At 41.6% G+C, this 14797-nt stretch overlaps 1 protein-coding gene across 3 annotated transcripts in view; it reads right to left on the bottom strand.

The window, feature by feature from the left end:
* Positions 1–14797, bottom strand: part of LOC149315024 (spermatogenesis-associated protein 7-like) — a 65395-nt gene that overhangs the window by 12582 nt on the left and 38016 nt on the right. For all 3 annotated transcript variants that reach the window (XM_089522354.1, XM_089522355.1, XM_089522356.1), the window contains one exon: positions 5616–6094. In XM_089522354.1, coding sequence (XP_089378480.1) covers positions 5616–6094 — 479 coding nt within the window. The remainder of the gene's footprint in view (positions 1–5615; positions 6095–14797) is intronic.

Genomic DNA, 14797 nt, shown 5'->3' with positions numbered 1-14797 from the left:
ACTTTTGCAACGTTAATAATATACAATTTCCTACATTCATTTAATAGATAATATTAACATACAGTGGACCCTTGTTATACGCTGTGGTTTGGTTCCAAGATCCCCCGTGTATAACAAAATCCGTGTTTGCTCAAGTCCCATTAAATATAAAGGTATAGCATCCCTTATAAAAAATGGAAAATCAAGGTTTGATATTTGAAATTTATAATTTTTTTTGAACATTTTCAAACCGTGTATGCTTGAATCTGTGTATAAAAAAATCCGTGTATAAGAAGGGCTGACTGTACAATTTCAAAAAACCTTAGTTCTTTAAGGTGCCTGTGACAATCCCAGCCATGCCCTTGTCTATGTGATGAAACACACTCATGGACACTGCTGGATGAGAAGTCTAAATGAATGCTAATCTGCTTATACCTGAGTTTAGAGCAACCACAAAAAAAGAAATGGGAGCCAGGGAACAAGCTGTCTATGACACAGCTTGGGCACTAACAGATTTTAGAGATATATTCATAACTGAACCTAATCCTTTCCAGAGTGATAAACATTACATTCAATAATTTGCAGCCCCAAACTACCATGCAATTTCAATCCTATGTTATTACTTCCTAACCAGTTGGGAATAATGGTTCTGAGATTGTTCAATGACTCTTCACAATGGCAGGAGCCAATAATATTGGCGGGTTATAGACCGCCACTTGGGATGTCCGCAGGACGTTCCATTTTAAAAAAGGGGCGTCTCTTCTAGACGCCCCTGGCTCTAGTACGGACTCTGTCTGTACAATATGGCGCCGGCCATTCCACACGGCCGGCGCCATCTTTACGTATCGGACGCTGTGCGTCTGAATGTGTCGCGGCGCTAATCACGTTGCGAGTGCGCCAGCAGCGCCTCGCGGCGTCATTAGGGCACCGCAGAAAGAAGCTCCATTTTGGAGCTTCTTTTTTGCTCCGCAAGGGAGCCGTGCGGTGTGGCTGCGACAGCTCCCTTACGGGGCAAACGGCGGCGGCGGCAGACCGCCTCAAAGCAGCGGTCTATAACCCGCCATTATATCATCTAAAGATGCTGGGGACTGAAAGCAGAAATGGAAATTGAGGAAAACTGCCACCCTACTGTTTTCCTCCAGCACCAAACCTCCATCAGATTCTAGTTCTATCTACAGAAAGAGTTCTTCTATTCCGAGAGGCAGGTTTGGATCCAACTTCAACAACAACATAATCCATAGAGCATTTCTGAACTCAGAAACTTCTCCTCTACCTGAGGTATACTGACAACATCTTTACCCACTGGACTCACAAAGAGGAACCAACTGAGAAATTCTATTGGAATTCAAACAATTTACACCCCACCATCAGTCTTAGGCTGGAATAATCCATATAAATTGAAGCCCTCTGAAACAACCACATCTACTCTGACCCCCATGACAGAGATACTAATCTCATAGACTGACAAAAGACACTTCTCAAGGTACTATATTCATCAAATGAAGTGGAAATAAATCAACAAGGCAAAATAGATTCCCAGGATTAATCTACTACAGAAAATAATGAAAAAGAACAAAGAGAGGAACAGGCAGCATTCCACTAACAGTTGCATGTAGCTCCCAGGTCAAACCATCAAATGCACCAGCAGTTAGCTACAACCAATCCTGGACAATAATGCCATTCTCTCAAGGGCTCTAGGTGGCAGGCCTTCAGTTGTCTAGAGACGGCCTACCCATCTCAAACTGCTACTCATTTACAATAGGATATATAACATGGATGGGAAGACAGGAACAAGACCTTCCCACAAAACCAGATGTCAATTCTGGCCCCATATTTATGTTAGTAGCAACATTAAAGGACCAATAATGTCACCCGCAATATTAGAGGTGCTTTCATTGCTCATCCTCTAATGCAGCCCTTTTCAATCATTTTATCCTGGAGGAACTCTTAAAATAATTTTCAAGGCTCAGGGAACCCCTATACTGTATAAGAATTATTGTATCTACAACTAAAATATATACATACTGTATATACTCATGTATAAGTCGACCTCATGTATAAGTCGAGGGCAGTTTTTCGATCCAAAATCATGGATTTTGATATGACCCGTGGATAAGAGGGGCAAACACTGGAGGATGTTACAAAAGATCTAAGGGGGGGGGGGGAACAAAGCACCACTTCCCTTCCTCTATCTCACTCTCTGGACCTCTCCCAAGCACACACACTTCCCTTTACCAAAAGCATCTCCAAGGCACATGGCTTGCAAAAAGGAGGACAGACCCCACTGTCTCTCTGCTTGTCACTCCCAGGACTCCCAAGTATCACAGCTTGCAGAAATGAAGGACAGGCCTTTCTCTCTCTCTGCTTCTCACCCCCAGAACTCCCAAGGCTCATAGCTTTCAGAAATAGAGGACAGGGCTTTCTCTCTCTCTCCTTCTCACCCCCAAGACTCATGGCTTTCAGAAATAGAGGACAGGGCTCTCTCTCTCTTTCCTTCTCACCCCCAAGACTCATGGCTTTCAGAAATAGAGGACAGGTCTCTCTCTCTCTCTCTCTCTCTCTCTCTCTCTCTCTCTCTCCTTCTCACCCCCAGGACTCCCAAGACTCATGGCTTTCAGAAATAGAGGACAGGGCTCTCTCTCTCTTTCCTTCTCACCCCCAAGACTCATGGCTTTCAGAAATAGAGGACAGGTCTCTCTCTCTCTCTCTCTCTCTCTCTCTCTCTCTCTCCTTCTCACCCCCAGGACTCCCAAGACTCATGGCTTTCAGAAATAGAGGACAGGGCTCTCTCTCTCTCCTTCTCACCCCCAGGACTCCCAAGACTCATGGTTTTCAGAAATAGAGGACAGGGCTCTCTCTCTCTCTCCTTCTCACCCCCAGGACTCCCAAGTCTCATGGCTTTCAGAAATAGAGGACAGGGCTCTCTCTCTCTCTCTCCTTCTCACCCCCAGGACTCCCAAGACTCATGGCTTTCAGAAATAGAGGACAGGTCTCTCTCTCTCTCTCTCTCTCTCTCTCTCTCCTTCTCACCCCCAGGACTCCCAAGACTCATGGCTTTCAGAAATAGAGGACAGGGCTCTCTCTCTCTTTCCTTCTCACCCCCAAGACTCATGGCTTTCAGAAATAGAGGACAGGTCTCTCTCTCTCTCTCTCTCTCTCTCTCTCTCTCCTTCTCACCCCCAGGACTTCCAAGACTCATGGTTTTCAGAAATAGAGGACAGGGCTCTCTCTCTCTCCTTCTCACCCCCAGGACTCCCAAGTCTCATGGCTTTCAGAAATAGAGGACAGGGCTCTCTCTCTCTCTCTCCTTCTCACCCCCAGGACTCCCAAGACTCATGGCTTTCAGAAATAGAGGACAGGGCTCTCTCTCTCTCTCTCCTTCTCACCCCCAGGACTCCCAAGACTCATGGCTTTCAGAAATAGAGGACAGGGCTCTCTCTCTCTCTCTCTCCCCCCTTCTCACCCCCAGGACTTCCAGGCAAAACGGGGTACAAGCCTGGGCATACTTTCTTTGTGTTCCTTCTCTCAGCAGCAGCTTATTAGGTCTGGCTCCGCAGGAAGGCTGAGAGCCTGGGAAACAGACACACACACACAGAGGGGGAGAGGAGAGCCGGCGCCGAGGCTTCAAACAGGGAGCCGTTACAAGGCTACAGAGGAAGGTGGGCACTTCTTCTTTCACAAAATTTATTAGCATTAACTCATCAACCCTTCCATAAGTCTACCCAGGATTTTGGAGTTCATTTTGGGACATAAATTTTTCGACTTATAGTCGAGTATATACGGTATACATTTTCCTCTAAATCACAATATCTCTCAGAACTTCTAATGACCTTTAACTGGCAACCCTGTTTGAAAACCCCTGCTCTAATATGATATATGCAATTCTTTGTCAACAATACACCTTGGCACTTGGCAGTGGATAAACAAGATTGTCTCTAAGCCAGAAGATAAATAGACACAAATCAGATATTAGAAATAAGAAAACCCAAGAGCTATCTGCAAAACACTTCAGCCACAAAAGCTTATGCTAGATTTCCCCCCCTCTCTCTGTGTTATTCCCAAAAGTGCTACAGGATTACTTTATGTTGAAACAGGCTAACATGACTATGTCTTTGAATATTCCAAATAAACAAAGGTAATAGCAACAGCAAGTACATTTCTATACCACTTCACAGTGAACTCAGCACTCTCCAAGCGGTTTACAATCTGTAAGCTAATTGCCCCCAACAAGCTGGGTACTCACATCACTATGAAAGGATGGAAGGCTGAGTGGATCATGGAGCCCCACAAGGATCAACTTCACAACCGTTTGGCTGCAGTAGTGGCATTTAACCACTGTGCCACCAGGGTTCCTACCTCTTTAAAGTAGGTCTTATTCAAAAGGAAAAGGCAAAAATATGTATGCATGGTTGGGCAATGGGATGCCTTCTGTAGTTTAATGATATACGTAATGTGTACAGAACAGAAATCAAAAGCAACAAAAATCACAGCAACACTAACCAGGCCACCTGCTTTCCATCTCAGTTCTTTTTGTATTTTTATAGTGAAGTAGGGCTCATTCCTAGGATCCTTTCTGGGACTTATAATGCAATGCAATTGTATCACCGTAAGAGTGGAAAGATTACAGGTGTTGACTAAACATGAGAACAGCTGTGGGCAGATGAGGACAGATGTACACATGGTACAATGGGTGAAAATCAATTATGGGGGCAGTGCCATAGCAGTGAGCCCCACAGGAAAATTTATGATATCACCAAACTAGTGATCTAAAGAATATTCACAAATTGCCTTATCCTTGGCAAGAAAGGATGTTTCAACATATCAAGACAACCAATTACAAAATTGTCAGCTGTACAAAAATTTCTGGACTTGACATAGAGTGAAAATAGCAGTCCATGGTTTTCATTGCTTATTTTTCAAACAAAAAAAGTTCCCCTAGCCTTCAAGCTTTCTGCAAAGGGCAGCTGAATCCTTCTGGTGATATGTACAAACATATATCCTTTTATAGTCACTGCACAAAGAAAGTTCCAGTAGCTCCCCTAGCCTCCAAGCTTTCTGCAAAGAGCAGGTGTGTGCTCCCACAGCCATATAGTGGTGGGGGGAAGGAGAATGGCAACTGGAAGGTGTGGAGCTTTTTGGCAGCATCTGGCAGAAGCAAGGAGAAAAGAGCCGCTATCTCTTTTCCAGATCTCCAGTATTCTTGCTAGAGAACTGTGAAGGGGAGAGCTGCTGTTTGCTCTCAGCTGTGAAAGAGCAGATGGATTCTACTCAGGTGCTCTGAACTCTCCTTCAGCCACTAAATGCTGAAGGCAGTACATGCCTGTCTTTTCAAGCAGAGTTGCACGCCCAGGAAGTAGCAGCCAGGTGGAATTGTACGGGCAGACTATTACATCTGCCCTGAGATGTACTATCTCAGCCATTATATTTGCACATCACACAATGGTTTGGGAGCAAAACTATTGTATTCTCCACAAAATATAATGTTCTCTCTCTCTCTCTCTCTCTTTTTTGCTCCTTCGTAGCACTTTTGCCCAGAGGGGAGAAACATTGGAATTTTCATGTTTGCACATGAAAACAAAACAGGCAAACAGATTCACCTTTAGACTGAAAATAGCCAGTTTAAGAAGCTTCTATACCTGCTTATGTCAGTCTGTGTTTCCGCTTCCACTTGTTGTTTGGGAACATCCTGTAATTTCGGTCTTGCTGGCATGTAATATCGGTACTGCAAGAGGAAGGATTTAGCATCCGATCTTAAAGTGCGGGGCGTGAATGGTTGTTGGCCATTAGTAAAACACTGAGAATGCTTATCAAGCAGATCCCCACTGCTTGCTTTGGATTCAGAGTTGTGTGCTTTCTGGGATTGTTTGTTTGTGACACTATCTGAAGAAGAGCTTGAAGAACATTTGGAGTGCAGTCTTTGAAGGCTCGGCGTGCTGGTGCTTGAACTTAAGACTGAAAAATTGGAGGCTTTCAAAGCAGATTTTGTGGCAGGTTTACCAGTACTTGGAGAGAGTGCACCTTGCTTTTCTGGAAATGACAGGGAGCCTCCCCCAAATCTCTTTTCACTTGGTGCACATGATGGTAACGCCCTATTTCCTTCTGCTTCCAATGACTCCTGGGGGGCAAAACAAACGACAAATTCTGTGGTAGAACCGCTGCTGCTTCATTTCATTGAAATCCCATTTAAAAAGTACTAAGCAAAGAAAGCATGTCAAAATATAAATGTGGACATAATTTAGCTCACAGGTTATACATCGTTTGTCTAAGTGATACAATTTTCAGTCAATTATTTGTTTAACGATTAATTATTTTAATATAATTTTGCTCAAAATACAGGCATGCTCAGCAATCCAAGGATCTCTTATAGGGGTCCGAATAGTTCCCTCACTGCTGGCCTTCTGCCATAAGCTAGACTTTCATGTTACACAGGCTTTTGACTTGCTGAATTATATGGTTCTCCTGCGACATACACTTTATTGCTCTTGTATTTTTTTAAACTTTATTCTCCCCTTTTACAGGATAAATATACATCTTATTGTATTGTTATTGTTCTCTTTATTGCCCTAAACATAATGTAAAGAAATGCGAGTTGGAAGTCTGAATTCATGATAATGATGATTAATAATATAGTCAATATAATTTATTTATATTCTGCCTTTTCTCAGGAGAATCATGCCATGTGATTACCATTATCATGTAACTTAATATCATACCATCTGATCAGATTGCCATTGTCATGGTGCTGAGGCTGAACTGTTAACCCATATGCCAACACTATATCACTGTATTATGTTGATAACAGTACATATACATTATATATATATATATATATATATATGTATGTATGTATGTATAGTACAGCGCACCCGTGTCCTATGCAGGTGCACCATACACAGCTTTAACCTTACGCGGCTTTAACCTTATACAAAAGGCAAGCCCCGGAAGCAATAATAGCACGCACACAGGAGTGTGCGGCCATTGTTTTAAATGGGGCTTGAGCATATGCGTTTTTTTCCTTTACGCGGGGGAAGGGGTTCCGGAACGGATCCCCCACATATGAGAAGGGCCCACTGTATCTATATAAATAATATCAAGTCATGGACATATCTTTTCTGATCTGTTGGAATTTTTTCCCAATCACATGTAATTCTTTAATTTTTAAAGCAATAGAATAAAACAAACTACACACAACATAAACACATAGATACGTTTCTCTCATATTTTATCTGCCATAATAATGAATGAGAAGTGCCTTCTTTAGTGAGAACTGTCTGAAATTTATATGTCAATGTTGAGAAGAGAGTATTAGTAGTTACGGGGGTAGAAATGAACCATTTTTTGGTGGTGTTCCATGTGAGGCAAGTTCACACCAGGATGATTGGCAGAGCCTTGAGGGAGAGTGGGGCTTTGATACCCTCCATGAAGAAACCAGAATTTTCAATATAAGCAAGGTCCAATGGACCAGGCTGAGGCATGTGATGGGGGGCGGAGTCAGTATATAAGGACAGTACACCCCCCATCCTGCCTCTTTTCCATGAAGCAGCCCACCCCCCCGCCCTAAATGCAGTATGAACTTTGTTGGTCGCTTCGGGGCCGGGTAGGAATTTTCTCCCCTTTCCTCGGGTTTTTTTTTGCCTATCCCATACTGTGTGCCGGGACTGGTAATTGGCTTTGGGTGGCTGTTAAATAGGTTTCACTGGCCCATATGGAGTTAAAGAACTGTTTGGTATGCACCACTGGCACCCCTTTGTGATGAAAGGTTAGGCTCTTGATCAGCTTATACACATCAAGGGACGTGGAGTTGTGAGAGAACCTGCCTGTGGGGTAGACATGGGGGTTTTGCTCAGCCTTACAAATTCGAGGGAGTTTGGGGGAGAGTGCCTCATGTTTACCTTCCTAGAACTCGCTGAGGATGCAATCCGAATCATCGGATTTACTTCAGGGTTCGGTGTTTGTGCCCAAAGGGAAGGCTGAAGAGGAAGTGTAGGACTGACACCGGGCTTCAGCTGGACCCGCACCAGGTTTTCCACTTTAATCAATTTGCTCAGAGTTTGAAGTTAAGGTTGAAGTTCAAGTGCTTAGCTTTAAATAGATTATAGGTCAAATAAATGGCCCTTTATTCATCCAATTTACGTGTCTGGTCTCATTATTTCATGGTTGGGTATCCATTAATTTCATGACTCCAGCACAATTAGGTACTGAACCACTAAGTTATGGCAAAAGTGACAGGTATGCTTGTTAGCAAATAGTGTAATGACAGTCATTGGTGGAATGCAAAACAGCTGCACACCTGCAGCTCATTACTTTGAAGAGGTACAACTGTACTGTTTCACTCTCCTGCTCTAATAAGATTTTCAAACATAAGTGGAAAATTTTCCAAGATCCTTGGAAAGGTGAGGAAGACGACATGCCCTCTTGATCCCTGCCCATCATGGCTCACCATCCAGGGGGGGGGGGGGTGATGCCTTGATGGCATTTCTTAGACATGTCATCAATGCATCCCTTGGGAAAGGTTATGTACCATCTTCTCCAAAGGAAGCGGTCGTTAGGGGTCCCTTGACCCCCTGGACAGGATAAATTACAGGCCCGTTTCCAATCTGCCATTTTTGGGTAAGGTGATCGAAAGGGCTGTTGCTCTTCAGCTCCAAGTGGTCTTGGATAAAGCCGATTATATAAATCCATTTCAAACTGGCTTCAGGACAGGATATGGGGTGGAGACTGCCATGGTCACCTTAACTGATGACCTTCATCTGGGCATCGACAGAGGGAGCGTGATCCTGCTGGTGCTTCTAAACCTCTCAGTGGCATTCGATAGTATAGATCATGACAACCTCTTGGAACGCCTGAGAGAGCTAGGAATCAGAGGCACTGCGTTGCAGTGGTTCTGGTCGTTCCTCTCGGGCAGGTTACAGAGGGTGATGCTCGGGGACAGTTGCCCCTCAAAAATGGAGCTTAATTGTGTCGTCCTTCAGGGTGCCATCCTGTTCCCAATGCTATTTAACATTTATATGAAGCCACTGGGAGAAATCATCTGTAGACATGGGGCGAGGTTTCATCAGTACGCTGATGACACTCAAATATATTTCACCATGTCTTGGGCATCAGTGACAACGACAGATGGCATTTCTCCCCTCAATCAGTGCCTTGAGGCAGTAATGGACTGGATGAGGGAAAACAAGGTCAAGCTGAATCCAGACAAAACGGAGGTACTCACAGTTGGGGTCCCCAAACCAGGTATCGATTTGCAACCTCCAGTCCTAGAGGGGTTCACGCTCTTCTCAAAGGACTGTGCTCGCAGTTTGGGGGTGCTTCTTGATCCATTGCTTCACATGAGAAATCAAGTGAGTGCAACAGTCAAGATCGCCTGTTATCAGCTTCGGCTGGTATGCCAGCTGCGCCCTTTCCTGGAACCAGAGGACCTCGAAACTGTACGACACGCACTGGTAACTTCAAGGCTTGATTTTTGCAATGCGCTCTACATGGGGCTACGCTTGTGCCTAGTCTGAAAACTTCAACTGGTACAGAATATGGCGGCCAGGTTGATTACTGGAACATCCAGGAGTGACCATATAACACCAATACTGAAGTCACTCCACTGGCTGGCTATTAGTTTTCGGGCACAGTACAAGGTGTTGGTTATTACCTTTAAAGCCCTACATGGCTTGGGCCAAACTTATTTAAAGGATCGCCTACTTCCATACAATCTGCCCCGTGCTCTCAGGTCCTCTGGGAGGAACTTACTGCAGCCTATAAAGACCAGATTGACTGCAACCTCCCAGAGAGCTTTTCTGCAACGCTCCCAACCTGTTGAATCGCCTGTTGGATGAGATCCGTCAAATTACCAATTTAGACAGCTTCAAGAAAGCTGTCAATACGGATCTCTTCTGGCAGGCTTTTCCAGAATAAACTACTTTGCCATGTGGTGATTTCTCCACATGTGCGATGATTCTGCCACTATTATTGGTTTTTAATAGTTACGCAATTTTAAATCTTATATTGTTTAATCTTCTTTTAAGGGAGGATACTTTGTATATATGGATGTACTATTTTAACTGTTGTAAACCACTTTGATTGTTTTAACAAAAAGCGGGGTATAAATAAAAGTTTTATTATTTATTAGTTTTATTCAATTTCTTCTCTAATCCCATTCAACTATAAAAATTTGGGGGAATATTCTGTCCAGTTCTGTGCACCAGAATTCAAGAAGAAGGTGGACATGCTGAAGTGTGTCCAGAGGAGGGCAACCAAAATGGTAAAAGGGTATATTTAGTATGGGGAAAAAAGGTTAAGGGATGACATAATAGACATGTTTAAATATTTAAAAGGATGTCCTATTGAATATGGAGCAAGTTATTTTCTGCTGCTCCAGAGATTAGGGCCCAGAGGAATGGATTCAAGCTACAGGAAAAGATAATGAAGTTGTTTTATCAAGGGACTTATAAGCTTCCCATAACTGACTCCAGTCAGCATTCTGGTCATAGCATTCTGGACCCGCTGAAGTTTCCAAACAGTTTCCAAAGGCAGCCCCATATAGTGTGCATTACAGTAGTCCAAACGGGATATAATCAAGGCATGTGTCACTATAGCCAGATCTGATGTCCCAAGAAACAGATGCAGCTGGTGCACTAGTTTTAACTGTGCAAATGCACTCCTGGCCACTGCTGAAATATGGGCATCCAGGCTCAGAGTTGAGTCCAGAAGAACACACAAGCTGTGTGAGCCTGAGATTTCAAGGGGCCATAACCTCAACCAGCACAGGCAGACTCCCTATTCCCTGACAGACCTTTCAACTGCCCAGGAGCACCTCTGTCTTATCTGGATTAAGTTTCAGCCACTACGTTACTGACAACAGATACTGGTTCAGTACGAAGACAGCTTCCTCAGAATCAGATGGGAAGGAAGGACAAAGCTGGGTGTCAGCAGCATATTGGTGACACCATATCCCAAAGCTCCAGCTGACCTCTCTCATTGGTTTCATGTAGATGTTAACATAAGGAACAAAATAGACTAGTGAGGAACCTCAGAGGCCAATGGCCGAGTCATTAAACAGGAGTCTCCCAGCACCACCTTCTGTGTTTGCCAATTCAAGAAAGACTGGAACCACAGCATAATATTATCCATAAGTCCAGTCCCAGAGAAGCAATCCAAAAAGCTGAGAGGCCCAGCCAAACTAACAGGGACACACTCCTGCTGTCCAGTTCCCTGCCAAGGTGACCAATGCTCATAAGAAGGTCTAAAGCCAGACTGAAATGAACCTGGATAATATGTCTCAACCAGTAATCCCTGAAGATGGAAAGTCACTACATACTCCAGGATCTTGCCCAAAAATGGAACATTAGACATAAAGCAAAACCATTCAAAACAGAGCTGTCGGCTGGTCAAATAAATACATTGGAAAACATATCATTCATGAAAAAAAAAAGGATTACTCAAAACCCTAGAAACTACGCCCATAACAAGAAACAATAGAAAGAGAAGAGAAAAATCATACTAACTGTATGGTGCATGAAACAGACTGAACCAAAATGATTTAGATGCACAGAGTGGGTGGGGCTACCGCCTAAACGCCTCTAATATCTCCAAGAATGTTCTGAAGCTAACTGGGCAGGCACAGAATAACCCATTTGTGTGATTTGCAGAGACCACGAAAAAGAAATAAATTATACAACTAAAATTTAGAGGTTATCATCCCACGGATATTATCTGAGATAACAATCCCTATTTCTTCACATCCAAAGAAAATCTTGTGTATACTTCATACACATCCTGGTTTACATCTTGGAATATGCATAGCTTTCAGCACTTCCCTTGCTGTTACAACTCTATCCATTGCCAATCCTGTTACTATTATAGAGCATTTATTTGAGGAAGAAAGATTTCCTATGAAAATCAAATCACTCAACTATCATTTAAAGAAAAATCTAATGCACTCTTGGTGTATTCATATTTAGTTCTTTTTAATTAATCTTTTCACATTATAGTTTAAGCAGTTCAGCATAAATATCAGACACATGTTTACCTTTAGAGAAACAGTAGATTTGGTTAACGTTTTAAAATGCAGAATTTCCATTCTTTAAAAATCTATTTGCCGTATGTTCATCATGGTGCAATGGTTGCGTTGAATTAAGACTCTAGGAGACCATTATTTAAATCCTGCTCAGCCAAGGAAATCCGACAGGTAACCTTGGGTAAGTAACACTCTCAGTCTCAGAGGAAGGCAATGGAAAATCCTCCCAGAACAAATCTTGTCAAGAAACCCTGTGATAGGTTTTCCTTAGGGTCACCTTAATTTGAAAACAACTTAAAGGAACACATTACAACCACCACCAAGATTATAATCACCACGCAACAAAATACAGGGAAAGTTAAAAGAAAAGTATAGAAAATACAACAGAGAATTATTTTTTAAAAAAAGAATAATATAATAATTTTGTGATAGCAAAATTACAGAATCATACATAAAGAATAAATAGATAATTTGCAAGGTAAAGGGTTTAAAAGTATTCCTTGTGACTTTGATATGGCTGACTTTCACACAGCCACCTACAAAACACAGCATTCCATAAAGAAGAGGCAATGGGAAAGTTTGTTTCAAGCAAAAGTAGGAAGTCAGCACTCTTGAAGGCTTTGACTGACTTTGAAATGGAGAAAGTCATTTAATATTTGCAGAAAACGGTAAACTGCAACAAGGCAACACATCTTGTTCCTTGGGGATTCTTTCTATGGCTTATAATCTATACTGGAGTATGAAACCAGAGGAAAGATACTGATGGAAGAGCTAACCTTCAAAAAACATGCATATCTTTCACACAGATCCCAATGAGTGGTGGAGGTGCTATTGAATAACCCTGACAGCACAAAACAAACCACAAAGCGCCCTAGCTTTGACTCTCTTCCCAGACACCATGATCTAGTCTAGAAAGATACTGCAATCTGCACAAATAGGGTATGTTTTATTGAACAGGAGAACTTTGTAACACTTGCTTAACTTGATGAACTGCAATATTCCAAGGGCACAGTGGTGTTTTTCAATTCAGTTAGGCAGCTTTCAGAATTAATATAGGAGTGTAAAAACTGATTTAAGGAATAGTGGTAGCTTCATTTCTCTTTAAAACTAACTGCAATTTGAATCTGGGGAAACCATGGTTAATCTTAACTTTGAGCAGTGGACACATCCAACTTTTAAACCATAGATAGAGCAAGTTAGATTTTTTGCTGCTCCAATGGAAGGACCCAAACCAATGGATTCAAGTTACAAGAAGGAGATTCTGGCTCAATATTAGAAAAACCTCAGGATGATAAGAGCTTCTTGACAGTGAAACAGACTATTTTGGAAAGTGGTTTGATGATTTTAATCAGAGCTTGGATGGCCATCTGTCAGGGATGGTTTAGCACTGGATTCCTGCAATGGCAAAAGGAAGTGACCTCTGTAGTTCCCCCCTTTATGATTCTGTGAGTATCTGGCCCAAGGTTTATTTATGTTCATTTTTATTCTTCGTCTCAAAAACAGAACAGTCTCCAAGACCTTTCACCAAATGTTGTTGAAACAAAATTTGTTATTATGATTTTATTTGGAAAAAAACCCTAATTATTAACATGGTTTTCCACCTAAATGATTATTTTTCATATAAGTCAGATAATATATGACCGTAATCAAGAAGATGGCAAATTCTTATCTGGAACAAATTAAGACATCTGATGACAACAAAAACATATTGATGACTTTACTGCATGACTGGTTTGGTACATAAAAGGAGAAAATGTTGATGCTGATTATGCCTAGTATATTTATCTTCTAACACAAGTATCTATTCTCCTTAATTATATCATGCTAGATTCATGGGAAGGACAGAATCAAGCCGTGTGCATGTTTACAATGTAAATAATACTTCCCATTTACTCATTCACAAATGAGATTATAAGAAAAAGCATTTGTTGATGTGTATGAATTCAGTTTCTGAACAGTTGCTAGGATCCTACATCTGCACCATGTATGATGTAGGATTTTAGAATCTGCTGCAGTAGTAAATACTAATGCCAATACTAATAAATGCGAACTCATTGAAGCATGGAAGATTAGGCAATAATGAGATGCCAAGATCATCATGAATCAAAATGCTAATGAGTATCACTTTTGTTAAAAAAAGAAAGAAAAGAAAAGAATGGACGGCCAGATGAACAAACCAATACCGAGAATGCGCTAATTTGAAAAGACATTGATTTTGTCAGAGTTATCCAGGAAAAATGTCTGTTGGTAAGAGATGAATATACAAACTAAAAGCCAAGATGTTTCCATTCATTCATCACTAGCTGCTCATAATACCATATGATACTTATACAATACGAATTAGTATATTGCAATTTAGGTGTCTCTTCATTACATTATATTAGGTGTCTCTTCATTATATTACAGTACTTGAATATGAAGATTCATTATCAACTGCTATACTGACTCCCTATAACCAAGAATATTTAATCTATAACGATCTATAAAGAAGATCAGTGTCAACTAGTATGTAATCTCTATCTTGTTTGCTTAGAAGCATTATAAAAACACTTTAAAAATAATATAAAATCTAGAAATTTAGGGAAACCCTCCCTGCAATCTCATATCCCACCATCAAACAGGTCAAGAAATCCCTAATTATGCACCTTTGCATAATAACAATTTATTTATTTTCTATATTTATAGTCTGCCCTATAGCAAAGTGCTCAAGGTGACTCACAGCAATGATTTTAAAAAGTTAAAATGTAATGCACTCTACAACAATTAGAATATAATATGCATTAAAATATGAAGGACCCTGGGAAAATAAAC

This window comes from Sceloporus occidentalis, unplaced genomic scaffold, assembly GCF_023333645.1.
Source record: "Sceloporus occidentalis isolate IW3139 unplaced genomic scaffold, rSceOcc1.0.p SCAF_4, whole genome shotgun sequence".
In the NCBI taxonomy this organism is placed as follows: Eukaryota; Metazoa; Chordata; class Lepidosauria; order Squamata; family Phrynosomatidae; genus Sceloporus; species Sceloporus occidentalis.
This window is presented reverse-complemented; position numbering and strand designations above follow the sequence as displayed.